The sequence below is a fragment of the Heterodontus francisci genome, chromosome 45 (assembly GCF_036365525.1).
Source record: "Heterodontus francisci isolate sHetFra1 chromosome 45, sHetFra1.hap1, whole genome shotgun sequence".
NCBI lineage: Eukaryota > Metazoa > Chordata > Chondrichthyes > Heterodontiformes > Heterodontidae > Heterodontus > Heterodontus francisci.
In genome coordinates, this window is record NC_090415.1 from 2,874,778 (window position 1) to 2,889,286 (window position 14,509).

Below are 14,509 nucleotides of genomic sequence, written 5' to 3' on the forward strand. Positions count from 1 at the left end.
TTCCCAGGAAGTAGGCTGGCACGGTGCCAGGGTAAGGATGTGAAGGCTGGGTTGCCACTGCGAGTGAGAGGGTGGTAGGAGCTGGGTGAAAAATTCCTGAACATATACAGCATTCCTCTTGCATGTTCCAAGTACTTTACTGTCCTCTGGTAGCATAGCGACCACTGACTGTTTTGTAAACTGGCAAATCCACCAGCCCCCCTCGCTCACGGTCCCCTGCTGCCCCTCCACCCAGTTCAAGGGGCCTCCTCTATCCCGGCTTTCAGTTCCCCTCCCGCCCACCCCTCCCACTCCCACTCCCTCCCAGGAGGCTGATTCCCCTGCCTTCTGCGCCGCCACCCACGGTCGAATAGTAGGCCTCTTAGCTTCCCGTTTCTCCCAACCCCGCCGCTCTCCCTCGAAGGGGGGGTGGTGGATGCCGCACGTCATCTTGGAAAGGGCGCCCGCCTGGGCGGCTGAGCAGGGTCTGAGAGACTGGGGCCAACGGGTTGCGGGTTTCTGCACATCAGGAGGTGTCCCGGGTTTAACGTGCTTGTTTCAGAGAGGCCAAGGTGAAGGAACACAGAGAGAAAGAGAGAGACACAAAGAGAGACAGAGAGAGAGAGAGAGAGACAGCGAGAGAGAGACAGAGAGAGACAGAGAGACAGAGAGAGAAACACAGAGAGAGACAGAGAGCGAGAGACAGAGAGACAGCGAGAGAGAGACAGAGAGAGGGAGAGAGACAGAGAGAAAGAGAGACAGAGAGACAGCGAGAGAGAGAGAGAGAGACAGAGAGAAAGAGAGACAGAGAGATAGAGAGACAGAGAGACAGAGACAGAGAGACAGAGAAACACAGAGAGAGAGAGACAGAGAGACAGCGAGAGAGAGACAGAGACAGAGAGAGAGAGAGAGAAAGAGAGACAGAGAGAGAGAGAGAGACAGAGAGAGAGAGACATAGAGAGAGACAGAGAGAGAGAGAGACAGAGAGAGAGAGTGAGAGACAGAGAGAAAGAGGACTGAGAAAGAGAGACAGAGACAGAGAGAGACAGAGAGAAAGAGAGACAGAGAGAGATAGAGAGACAGAGAGACAGAGAGAGAAACACAGAGAGAGACAGAGAGAGACAGAGAGACAGAGAGAGAGACAGAGAGAGACAGAGAGAAAGAGAGACAGAGAGAGAGAGAGACAGAGAGAGAGAGACATAGAGAGAGACAGAGAGAGAGAGTGAGAGACAGAGAGAAAGAGAGACAGAGAAAGAGAGACACAGAGAGAGACAGAGAGAGAGATAGAGAGACTGACAGACAGAGAGACACAGAGAGACAGAGAGAGAGAGAGACAGCAAGAGAGAGAGAGAGACAGACAGAGAGTGAGTGAGTGAGAGAGAGAGAGACAGAGAGACAGACAGACAGACAGAGAGAGACACCGAGGGAGACAGAGAGAGAGAGACGGTGAGAGAGAGAGACAGAGAGAGAGAGAGAGAGAGAGGCAGAGGAAGTGAGAGAGACACAGAGTGAGAGAGAGAGAGACAGAGACACAGCGAGAAAGAGAGACAGAAAGAAAGATGGAGAGAAACAGAGAGAGAGAGAGGATGAGAGAGACAGAGCAAGAGTGAGAGACAGAGCGAGGGAGAGGCAGAAAGAGAGAGGCAGCGGAAGTGAGAGAACCACAGAGAGAGGGAGAGAGAGAGACAGAGAGAGACAGAAAGACTGAGAGAGAGAGAGACAGAGAGAGTGAGAGAGAGAGACAGAGAGAGAGGGAGATGGAGTGAGAGACAGAGAAAGACAGAGAGAGAGAGAGACAGAGAGAGCGAGAGAGAGAGACAGAGAGAGAGGGAGATGAAGTGAGCGACAGAGAAAGACAGAGAGAGAGAGAGACAGAGAGAGAGGGGGATGGAGTGAGAGACAGAGAATAATCTCAGCGTGGGGCAGTAACTGTGTGGGACCTGCAGGTCAGTCAGGCAGACTTTGACGTGAAGGACACTGTTGTTGAGGTCTATCCAGTACTGTGTGCTGGCTGTGTAAATTCCCAGGGGGAGAGTGTGTGTGAGATACACAATGTCCCCTCTCTATCTCCAGTACAATACTGACACCAGCAGAGAGACTGCTGTAGTGTCACAGAGGAGAGCTTCCAGCCTGCACATATCTTTACAGCTGATCGGAAAACTAGGGCAGGAATCAATCGCCTCTTTTTAACAATTCGACACTGGGTCGCGTGAGTAGATAGCAGGGGCATTCCGGTGTCAGTACTGAGGGAGTGCCGCACTGTCGGAGGGAGACGTATATACTCTAGGACTCGATCTCCATAATCCAGACCGACACTCCCCCGGTGTCAGTACTGAGGGAGTGCTGCATTGTCGGAGGGAGATGTATATACTCTAGGACTTGATCTCTATAATCCAGACCGACACTCCCCGGTGTCAGTACTGAGGGAGTGCTGCATTGTCGGAGGGAGATGTATATACTCTAGGACTCGATCTCTATAATCCAGACCGACACTCCCCGGTGTCAGTACTGAGGGAGTGCTGCATTGTCGGAGGGAGATGTATATACTCTAGGACTCGATCTCCATAATCCAGGCCGACACTCCCCCGGTGCCAGTACTGAGGGAGTGCTGCACTGTCGGAGGGAGATGTTTATACTCTAGGACTTGACCTCCATAATCCAGGCCGACACTCCCCCCGGTGCCAGTACTGAGGGAGTGCTGCACTGTCAGAGGGAGATGTTTATACTCTAGGACTTGATCTCCATAATCCAGGCCGACACTCCCCGGTGTCAGTACTGAGGGAGTGCTGCACTGTCAGAGGGAGATGTTTATACTCTCGGACTTGATCTCCATAATCCAGGCCGACACTCCCCCGGTGCCAGTACTGAGGGAGTGCTGCACTGTCGGAGGGAGATGTATATACTCTGGGACTTGATCTCCATAATCCAGACCGACACTCCCCCGGTGTCAGTACTGAGGGAGTGCTGCACTGTCAGAGGGAGGTGTATATACTCTCGGACTTGATCTCCATAATCCAGACCGACACTCCCCCGGTGTCAGTACTGAGGGAGTGCTGCACTGTCAGAGGGAGATGTATATACTCTAGGACTCGATCTCCATAATCCAGACCGACACTCCCCCCAGTGTCAGTACTGAGGGAGTGCTGCACTGTCAGAGGGAGGTGTATATACTCTAGGACTCGATCTCCATAATCCAGACCGACACTCCCCCCGGTGTCAGTACTGAGGGAGTGCTGCACTGTCGGAGGGAGATGTATAAACTCTAGGACTCGATCTCCATAATCCAGTCCGACACTCCCCCCGGTGTCAGTACTGAGGGAGTGCTGCACTGTCAGAGGGAGATGTTTATACTCTCGGACTTGATCTCCATAATCCAGGCCGACACTCCCCCGGTGCCAGTACTGAGGGAGTGCTGCACTGTCGGAGGGAGATGTATATACTCTGGGACTTGATCTCCATAATCCAGACCGACACTCCCCCGGTGTCAGTACTGAGGGAGTGCTGCACTGTCAGAGGGAGGTGTATATACTCTCGGACTTGATCTCCATAATCCAGACCGACACTCCCCCGGTGTCAGTACTGAGGGAGTGCTGCACTGTCAGAGGGAGATGTATATACTCTAGGACTCGATCTCCATAATCCAGACCGACACTCCCCCCAGTGTCAGTACTGAGGGAGTGCTGCACTGTCAGAGGGAGGTGTATATACTCTAGGACTCGATCTCCATAATCCAGACCGACACTCCCCCCAGTGTCAGTACTGAGGGAGTGCTGCACTGTCGGAGGGAGATGTATAAACTCTAGGACTCGATCTCCATAATCCAGTCCGACCTCCCCCGGTGTCAGTACTGAGGGAGTGCTGCACTGTCGGAGGGAGATGTATAAACTCTAGGACTCGATCTCCATAATCCAGTCCGACCTCCCCCGGTGTCAGTACTGAGGGAGTGCTGCATTGTCGGAGGGAGGTGTATATACTCTAGGACTCGATCTCCATAATCCAGACCGACACTCCCCCGGTGTCAGTACTGAGGGAGTGCTGCACTGTCGGAGGTGCAGTCTTTGGAACGAGACGTCAAACCGAGGGGCCCCCCGGCTGCCCTCTCGGGTGGGTGCAAACGATCCCACGGCTGCTTTTGGAAGACGAGCGGTGGAGGGAGGGGGAAGGGAGTTCCCCTCAGCGTCCGCCGGTTGGGTGGGGGGGGCCCCCAATATTGAACCCTCGACCGACGTCGCCGAAAAGAAACCCAACAATCTGACTCGCTGTCGCGTCGCCTTTGGTGGGATCTTGCTGTGCCGAATTCGGCCAGCATTAAAACCTCGCCGCAGTTCGAATAAAACCCCTTCCGCGGCCGGGAGGTGCCGCAGGATGTGCTGAGGAGGGGACGGGCACTAGAGAAACGCACATCCATCTCTCTCTCTCTCTCTCTCTCTCTCTCTTGCTCGTGCAAGTTTTGTTTGTCTCTCTCTTTCTCTTTCTCTGTTGCCCGCTCCCGCACCCCCCCCCCCCTTCCCCTCCATGGAGAAATGGGAATAACAAACAGTGGGAAAAAATGCATTTTATATTTGCAGGTCCGTTCCCCCCCCGCCGTCAGGCCCCCCCCCTCCCTCTCCCCTCGGCTCTCCAGCTAACTCGATCTTGCTGTGCCAGAGAGAGAATTCTTGGCAGATGTGAGGCAGCTGAAGTGAGGAACAGAGCTGAGTCTTCGACACCCCAGACGATCGGCCCAGATGAGTGTGCAAGAGGCAAGAGAGACCTGGGGTGGGGGGATTAATCCGAGAGCTGGCACCAGAAAGGGGAAATTAAACCGAGAACAGTAGGAGAATCCGACTGAGGTTTTAAGAGGGGAACGAGAGAGAGAGAGGGGGGGAGGCGTTGAGCAGAGGAATTCTGAGGTTGAGGGCTTCCCCGCCCCCCCCCCCCCCCCCCCAGGGCACCTGGAGGAACGGCCGCCGATGGCTGAGCAGAGAGAATCGGAGGGGGGGGGGGGCGGTTGCTCGAGAGGCCGGGGATTGGAGGAGCCGTAGGGATCTCGGAGGGGATGTGGGGCCCACGGAGGGATTCGAACGGGAGGGTAATTGAGAGAAAGTTGACGTTAATTCACACGCCCTTCACTTCCTGCCCCCTCGGCTGGTCTGCTGAACCCGAGACGTTGAGCAGTCTGGGTAGCGAGGGTGCCAGTCGATCCGCGCCCCTCGGCCGAGACCGCCTGTTTCCACCTCCGCAACGTCGCCCGGCCCCGCCCCGGTGTCAGCTCTTCGGCCGCGGGAACCCTCGCCCGTGCCCTTTCTCCGCACACAGCCAGACCCCAGGCGCGGTCTCACCAGAGCCCTGGACGTCTGTCAGAAGCCTTCCTTACGGTTGTACTCCAGTGATAGCTTCAAGCGCCAGGACACCCGACTCCCTCTTGACGCAATCCGTGCTACCTCAGTCTGCTGCCGATTCACGTATCTCCGCCATGCGAGAAGACGATGGGTGATCTGCTCCAGACCTCAACTCCTCTTTCGTGGCGGCTCCTCTCAGCTCTCGGCTCCTTCTGGAAATCTAAATATACTACATCTACCGGTGCCCCTTGATCCACTCTGCTTGTTGTGGTTACGTGACTGACTGAGGGGTAAATACAGGGAGATGGGGACAGAGCAGGGTGGGGGGTGGGGGGGAGTGGGATTAACGGGATAGCTCGTTCACAGAGCCAGTAGAGGGGCGATGGCCCAAATGGCCTCCTCCTGTAGCTGTGTCAGCCTGGGATTCCACGATTGCAGCTGCCCCGAGGAGCCCTAAGCTCTTGAATTCCCTCTCCGTTTCCTCCTTTAAGACCCTTCTCAAAACCTCCCTCCTTGACCGGGTTTTTGGTCGCCAGACCCTAGTACCTCCTCACGCGGGATCAAATCGCGTCCAAGGATCACTCCTGGGGGCGTGCCTTTGCGGGGGCCGTTTTAGTGCGTTAAAAGGTGCCACCTCAGTGCAATTCTGCTGCTGTTGTTGGCACGCGGAACTGACGTCTGTTATCGCTCTTGTCTTTCCCCCGCTACCCTGCCAGTGCTTCTCTGCAAGGAACACACCGTTTCGCCTGAAGGTTAGTAATCCCGCGTTAATGGGCGATATTTCCCCCGACGGTCCTGCGTCCGTACATTTTAAAGGATTGGGCGCGCAGGGGCGCGGGGGCTGCAGGGGAGACCGGTGACAGGGAGGGCAAAATGTGCAGGGTGACGGGAAAGAGATGGGGGGAGGGGTGGGGTTAATTGGAGAGCTCCGTCACCGAGCTGGCACAGGCACGGCGGCCTGGGCGGTCTTGAGTCATTTTGCTCATCGGCGTGTTCCGCCCACCGCGTTGCAGAGGCCCTGAGGAAGCCGCAGATTGCCCTCGACGGGAAGACGGGCATTTACTGCCGAGGGGATACCATAACCATCACCTGTGCGGGCAGGGACGCGGAGGGGAACGGCACGTTTCACCTGTACCCGGGGCCAGACCCTCCTCGCGAGCCGCCGTACCCTCGGCGGGGAAGGCAGAGCCGTCTTCGCTGTTAGCGCCTCGGGGAGATTGGCCAACTACCACTGCCGGTACGGGAGGGAGATCACCGGCGAGTGGGTCAGCTCCCCGCCCAGCAGGGACCCGAGGGTGTTCGTGACGGGTGAGTTTACATACGAATTAGGAGCAGGAGTCGGCCACGCGGCCCCTCCAGCCTGCTCCGCCATTCGACACGGTTGATTGTAACCTCAACTCCACATTCCCGCTACCCCCCGATAACCTTTCACCCCCCCTTGCTTATCAAGAATCTATCTATCTCTGCCTTAAAATTATTCAGACTCTGTTTCCACTGCCTTTTGAGGAAGAGAATTCCAAAGACTCACCACCCTCTGAGAGAAACAATTTCTCCTCATCCCTCTCTTAAATGGGTGACCCCTTATTTTTAAACAGTGACCCCTAGTTCGAGATTCTCCCACAAGGGGAAACATCCTTTCCACATCCACCCTGTCAAGACCCCTCAAGATCTTATATGTTTCAATCAAGTCGCCTCTTACTCTTCTAAACTCCAGCGGATACAAGCCTAGTCTGTCCAATCTTTCCTCGTAAGACAGCCCGCCCATTCCAGGTATTAGTCTAGTCAACCTTCTCTGTTCTGCCTCCAACACATTTACATCCTTCCTTAAATAAGGAGACCAATACTGCACACAGCACTCCCAGATGTGGTCTCACCAATGTCCTGTATAACTGAAGCATAACCTCCCTACTTTTATATTCAATTCCCCCTCGCGATAAACGATAACATTCTATTAGCTTTCCTTATTACGTGCTGTACCTGCATACTAACCTTTTGTGATTCATGCACTGGGACACCCAGATCCCTCTGCATCTCAGAGCTCTGCAAATCTCTCACCATTTTGATAATATGCTTCTTTTTTATTCTTCCTACCAAAGTGGACAATTTCCCACTTTCCCGCATTGTACTCCATTTGCCAGGTCTTTGCCCACTCACTTAACCTATCTATATCCCTTTGTAGCCTCCTTATGTCCTCTTCACAACTTACTTTCCTACCTATCTTTGTGTCATCGGCAAATATAGCAACCATACCTTCGGTCCCTTCATCTAAGTCATTTATATAAATTGTAAAACGTTGAGGCCCCAGCACTGATCCCTGTGGTACACCACTCGTTACATCTTGCCAACCAGAAAATGACCCATTTATGCCTACTCTCCATTTCCTGTTAGCTAGCCAATCTTCTATCCATGCCAACATGTTACCCCCTACACCATGAGCTTTTATTTTCCGCAATAACCTTTGATGTGGTACCTTATCAAATGCCTTCTGGAAATCTAAGTACAGTACATCCACCGGTTCCCCTTTATCCACCGCACTCCCTCAAAGAACTGAGGGCGCCAGTGATTGGCGTGGGCACTTGCCAATCGAAGTGGAAGATGATCGCGTAGCAGAGATTGGCGGTGACTCATAAATTGGTGCAAACTATGCAGGTAACTGCAGCGTGACCTGTTTACATAGGCATTTCCCATTCTGAAAGTTGACATAGGAACTTACAATGGGAAACATTGTGCGTGTAACAGAAGGAAGCTATTCGGCCCATCACGCTCTGTGAAATAGTGATCCAACTGATCCCACTGCTCTGTCCCCGTATCCTTCTTCATTTTTCCACTTCTAGTATTTCTCCCTTTCCGGGCAGCGCATCCCAGATCCCAACGTCAAATAATGCTTCCTCGTCTCCCTCCCTCCTTTGCCAATTTCCTTCTCGCCTCGTCCCTCCGGTTCCCCACCCTCCCGCCGCTGGGAAACAGTCTCTCCTCATTTACTCCATCCAAACCCTTCCTGGTGGTGAACGCCCCGATTGAATCTCCCTCTTAGCCTTCTCTGTTCTCAGGAGAACAATCCCAGCTTCTCCCAGTCTCTCGACATTAACTGAAGTCCCTCGTCCCTGGGACTATTCCGGCTCAACCTCGTCCGCACCCTCCCAAGGCCCTCGCCATCCTTCCTAAGTGTGGTGCCCGGAGTTGGACACAGTACTCCATCTGAGGGGTGGGGGGGCCTAACCTGTGTTTTATAAAGGGTTTAGTGTAACCTCTTTGCTTTTGTATCAATGCCTCTACTTATAAAGCCCAGGATCCCATCTGCTGTTTTAGCAACCATCTCAACTAGTCTTGTCACCTTGCACGATTTATTTACATACACCACCACCACCCCCCCACCCCCCCCAGGTCTCTCTGTTCATGCACTCACTTTGGAATTGCACAACTTAGCTTCTCTCGTCTCTCCTCATTCTTCCTAGTAAATTGTATCACTTCCACACGTCTCTTGGTTAAACTGTATCTGCCGCCTGCTTGCCCAGTTCCCCGCCCTGTCTACATCCTCCTTGATATTTACTACATTTTCCTGGCTCTCGCCCAAGTTCTTTCTTGGCGTGTGCGTGTGTGTGAAAGGGTTTAGCCAGAGGTGTGATCTACAGCTGCAGCGCGGCTGTAGAAATCTAATTCCGCCCCCCACCCCCCGATGTTTTTTTTCCCGCTGCTAGACCCGAATGTCAAGCCAACCCTCCGTCAGCAGAGTCAGGTGAAAGTGTTTGTGAAGGGAGAGCCCCTGCGCCTGGTCTGCACGGCTCGGACGCCCAACGGTGGGCACCACCTTGATCTCTACCGGGGGGGGGGTGAGTCGGGAGCCGTTCGCTCGCAGAGGGCTGCCTACTCGGGCAAATCTGCCACGTTTGAGGTCCGGGACATCGCCGCGGTTGGGACACAGGACTACATGTGTTCTTACTGGAGACGGGTGTCGGGGCGCGTGATACACTCGGAACGTAGCAATCCGACATCCGTGACTGTGGTTGGTGGGCGCAACTTTTGTTCTGCCCCCCCCCCCCCGCCCCTCTAGTTTCATCCCAACAGCTTGAACATCTATAGCAGTCCAGGACCTGAGAGGGTAGATGGGGGCCCTTGGTTTAACGTCCCATCCCGGAAAATGGCAGGGGTAGGGGTGGTGGGTGGTCTCTGAAATGTGTCTTTGAAGCGCCTTAAGTTCTAGTCGTCGGCCACCTGCGCCGCAATGGTAACGCGACTAACGCTGTGCCGGTTCTGTCACGCAGAGGGCCCTCCGGAGCCCAGCATCGGACCCACGGGACCCTACCGCATCTTCATCAAAGGCGAGGTCGTGAGCGTCACGTGCACGGCGCCCTCCCCCGTCGCTGGGAGCGCCACCTTCCTGCTCTACCAAGGGGGCACCAAGGAGCCGGTGGCTTTGCAGTCTGCCAGAGCATGCGCCCGCTCTGCCATGTTCGACGTCACTGCGATGCCGGCCGAGGCGCCCGAGCATTATGCGTGCGGCTACATCGTGACGGTGTTGGAGCGACAGATGGAGTCGCGGCGAAGCAGCTCGGTGAAGATCGTCGTGGAGGGTAAGACGGGCGCCAGTCCTCAACTTAGTTGGTGGGGGGGGGGGGGCACGATTATAGCTCCTCGGGGCTTTACCTTTTGGGAGGCTTTGGCTCCATCCTGGGCATCACCCTTACCTTGGGCTTGGAAATTCCTGGGTTCAGGTGCTCGTGCTCGAGACAACCGATCCCATAATCTGGCCACGCGGCTCCCATCTGACAGCGCTGGCATGAGAGTAACAGTCTGATGAATTTGAGGCTGTGGAGGAGTCGAGAGAGGAGCGGCGGTAAGGTAGAGCTGGGTTATTTTAGGCCCCTTGTTCACCCCTCCCTATCTCCGTAACCTCCTCCAGCCCCTTACATCCCTCCGAGATCTCTGTTCTCCTCTGATATCTCCTGATGCAGTTCGGGGTCAAATTGTGTTTGATAATTACTCCTAGGAAGCATCCTTGGGGATGTTTTACTCTGTTAAAGTCGCTATAGAGATGCAGGGTGCTATCATTATAGTAGCAAGCCATGCCAAAAGGCATGTCACGGGCAGGTTAACCATCCGACAAAGGTTCCCAAAGTTGCCGTTTTCTCTTTTCCACTGTCTTTACAGAGCCTCTGGTGAAACCCTACCTGTATCTAGAAGGAGTGACCAGGATGTTCGAGGTGGGCGAGTCTGTGAGGGTCGTGTGTGATGGGGCTTTTCGGGACCGGGACAGCCCCTTTTACCTCTACAAAGATAGCCAGGACAAGCCACTGACATCCAAGAAGCCCAGGGACCTGATGTTTTCCATCACCTTCGACACCAGGGACGCCATTAGGAATGGCACGGGAGTATTTCTCGTGTGCCTATCAGAGACGGCTGATGGACAGGCTGGTCTTTTCAGGGCGCAGTAACTTGCTGGCGATAACTACGCGGAGTAAGTGCCTCCAGTTGCTCCTTCTTTGTCCCCCATCCCCAGTTGGCGGCCAACCCCTTTGCCCAGAGTTGCATCATGGGAGTTGCCAGCAATGCCAGAAAGACCAATAGTGACTTTCACAGACACAGCTCCTTTTCTCGGATTGAATGCAGTATCAAACTTAACTGCATCACTCTCAAACTCAACATTGCATTTGATCATATTATGATCACTCTTCCCCAGCATCGCTGACTTTCACTGATATAGCTCCTTTTCTCGAATTGAATTTAGTTTCAGCCTTCGCTGCATCACTCTCAAACTCAACCTAGAATTCTATCATATTATGATCAATCTTCCCCAGAGTCTCCTTGGCTACAAGTTATTAATTAACCATGTCTCATTGCACAGATAACCCTTTATTTTTTTGAAAAAAAAATTAATTTGTGGGATGTCACAGTTGCTGGCAAGGCTGGCATTTATTGCCCCTTGAGAAGGTGGTGGTGAGCTGCCTTCTTGAACCGCTGCAGTCCGTGTGGGGTAGATACACCCACAGTGCTGTTAGGGAGGGAGTTCCAGGATTCTGACCCAGCGACAGTGAAGGAACGGCCGATATAGTTCCAAGTCAGGATGGCGTGAGGCTCGGAGGGGCACTTGCAGGTGGCGGTGTTCCCATCACGTCTGCTGCCCTCGTCCTTCTAGGTGGCAGGGGTCGCGGGTTTGGAAGACGCTGTGGAAAAAAGACAGCGTGTTTTTCTTGCCCCTCTTTGTTTCTTTCTCAACTTTTCTTTCGCTAATCGCAGATCCCCTCTCGAAGCCGGAGCTGATTCTTAACGTGACGTCCGGCATCTATTGGAAAGAGCAAATCATGACGATGACTTGCAAGGGAGAGCTACAGGAGCTGGAAGGCTTATTCTACTTCTATCGAGACGGGAACGCGGCCCAGGCCGACGCAGCCCACAGCTTTCAAACGGTCCGCGTTCCCGGCTCCGACCGACAGGGGCTCCACCAGTGCAAGTACGCACTGTCAACCCCGACGAAATGGTTTGAGTCCCCGTTCAGCCAAGGCGTCAGGGTGACTGAAATCGGTAAGTAGTCACCTACTCTGTTGCGTTACAACCTTGGGTTAACTTACAAGCAGGAGATGCGAGCTCCCAAGCCCAACGCGAGAATCCGCGTCCGGATTTCGTGCTTCGAGACTCTTGTTATATTAAACAATCCTTGCAGAGAAATGTCCCAAACTCCGACTGTTTGCAATGGTTTGAATCTCCCGGTGTCCTTAACAAAGCCAGTGTCCTCCTCCCTTCAGTTCTTCCGAACAAGTGCGACTGGATGGCCTTCCGTTAATCAGGCAACGTTTGGTGACCCTGTTGGTCTTTTCTCCGCTGTGAGCATTGACCCTTTGACCTGCGTTCAAATCTTAGCGGCCTTTTTCTGCAGCGGTGATCCAAGAGAAATTGTTTCCACAGTACCAGCTCTTGGGCCCCCCCATCCCTCCCTTCAGGTTGACTTTCGAATATATCCAAATCACAAGCCATTTGGCCTTTCACAATTCTCAGAGCCCACAAGTCTGACCGTAGCAAAAAAACCACCTGCGCCTCCCTTTGTGTCCGGGCGTTGACAATTGCAGCTAAAATTTGCATTTCAGAGCCCCTGGCTCCCTGTTTACAATCATAATCTTAAAGACCTCCATCAGGTCACCCCTCAGCCTTCTCTTCTCGAGAGATAAGAGCCCCAGTCTGTTCAGTCTTTCCTAATGGGTATGACCTCTCAGTTCTGGTATTGTCCCTGTGAATTTTTTTTGCACCTTCTCCAGTGCCTCTACATCCTTTTTACAACATAGTCCGGGTCCGACAACACCTCGATTTAAACTTCTCATCCCCCTGTTCAAATCCCTCCACGGCCCCTCACTCCCTCCCTCCCTATCTCTATAACCTCCTCCAGCCCCTACAACCCTCCGAGATCTCTGCCCTCCTCTAATCCCGACCTCTTGAGCATCGCCCGCTTCCCATCGCTCCGCCATTGGTGGCTGTGCCTTCAGCTGCCCCGGGGGGTCCTGAGCTCCAGAATTGCCTCCCTGAACCTCTCCGCCTCTCTCTCTCCCTCCCTCTCCCCTCCTTTAAGAAGTTCCTTGAAACCTCCCTCTGCGACCGAGCTTTTGGTCACCCGCCCCTCAACATCTCCTTTTGCGGGCTCGGGGGTCAGAAGTCGCTATATAAATGAAAGTTGCTCGATCTTAAAGGGACTTCCCACGTCTCCTCTCTTGAAATGGAGCCTTCTCCTTTTCAGGTGACCTTCCGAGGCCGTCCATCTTTCTGGAGGGGGACAACAGGGTGTTTCTGGCGGGCGAGTCGATCATCATCAAATGCCGGGCCCCGCCGGAGGAGACGGGCCAGAGATTCCTCCTGTACCAGAACCTTGGCTTGTTGCCCGTCCTGAGCAAGGAAGCCGAAGCCGGGAATCGGTCTGTCGCCTTTGACATCCGGAACGTAACACGCAGCGGGAACTACGCCTACCGGTGTGCTTACGCGAAGACGGAGGAGGGGGCTGAAAGGTTTTCCCAACGCAGCGAGCCTCTGATGATAAACACCTGGGGTGGAAGACTCCTTTCCCAGTTTGCTGGCGTCTCCAGGCCGCGGCCCCCCCTCTCTCTCTCCCTTCAATACATTCCCGGGATGCGGCGGGCACGGCCGGCCCAGGCTCCGGCAGTGCTCCCCATTGTGAATTGCTATGTCAACATTTCCCTGTCACACCCCTCTGTCAAGAGGGTGTCGTGGGGCCCGAGGCCCCTTGGGAATGTGCTGGCAGGGGGTGGGGGGGGCGCACACACTGGGCGTTCTGTGCCCACTGTGCTGCCCACTGTGGGCGATGTCGGAACAGGAGGAGGCCCATTTGGAAGGGTACAATGTTGAGGGAGCTTTACTCTGTATCTGTATCTGTGCTGTACCTGCCCTGGGAGTGTTTGGCTGAAGACTTTGTGGGATTTCTGACTGACTGGGGGCTCCTGCGTAACATTGTTTTAACGCCTGTTCTTCCTCCTATAGTTTGATGATTTAACACGGGTCGAGGACCATGAAGATGCTGCCGGGAATGATCCCTCAGGGGGAAACAGCCGCTAATGTCGAGTCAGTGGAATTGGATGCACCTGAGAGAAGGGCTGGTTCCAGCGAGCTGATTATATTTACTGTTAATGCCCGCTTCACCGTCACAATAACCCGTGGGACTGCGCACAGCAAGATCCCGCAAGCCGCCCCATGGCGGCCCTGTGCAGAGCAACTCCTCGGGGAATCACCTGGGAGATTAATTAATCAATAAACTGTGACATTACTCAACAAATCTGCACATCAATGAATTGAAATAAGTTGGAATGTGGAGAGAAGCGATTAAGGGGGAGAAAGGGCACAGGCGAGGGTTTCAGCAGTCGATGAGCTGCGAGGGGCGGAGTCGGGCGATGCTCCAGAAGTGGAAACAAGCGATCTTAAGGAGCGCAAGGATGCCTTCCTAACCACCTTATCTACCTGTGCTGCTGCCTTCAGTGATCTATGGACAAGTACACCAAGGTCCCTCTGACCTTCTGTACTTCCTAGGGTCCTACCATCCATTGTATATTCCCTTGCCCTGTTAGTCCTCCCAAAATGCATCACCTCTCAGGATTAAATTCCATTTGCAACTGCTCTGCCCATCTTACCAGCCCATCTATATCGTCCTGTAATCTAAGGCTTTCCTCCTCACTATTTACTACACCACCAATTTTCGTGTCATCTGCGAACTTACTGAT

General features: G+C 53.9%; 2 protein-coding genes across 2 annotated transcripts in view; both read left to right on the top strand.

Moving 5' to 3' along the window:
- The window catches only part of rpp21 (ribonuclease P 21 subunit), a 57,311-nt gene extending 47,485 nt beyond the window's left edge, over positions 1-9,826 (top strand). Inside the window, exon 7 of the transcript XR_010971015.1 lies at positions 9,563-9,826. The gene's annotated coding sequence lies outside the window, so the exon portion shown is untranslated. The remainder of the gene's footprint in view (positions 1-9,562) is intronic.
- A 753-nt stretch (positions 9,827-10,579) lies between these two features.
- On the top strand, positions 10,580-14,049 carry LOC137356184 (uncharacterized). The gene is made up of 4 exons (XM_068022031.1): positions 10,580-10,755; positions 11,535-11,819; positions 13,021-13,249; positions 13,776-14,049. The coding sequence occupies exons 1-4, from the start codon at positions 10,659-10,661 to the stop codon at positions 13,786-13,788; spliced, it is 624 nt and encodes a 207-aa protein (XP_067878132.1). The 5' UTR covers positions 10,580-10,658; the 3' UTR covers positions 13,789-14,049.
- The last annotated feature ends 460 nt before the right edge of the window (positions 14,050-14,509 follow it).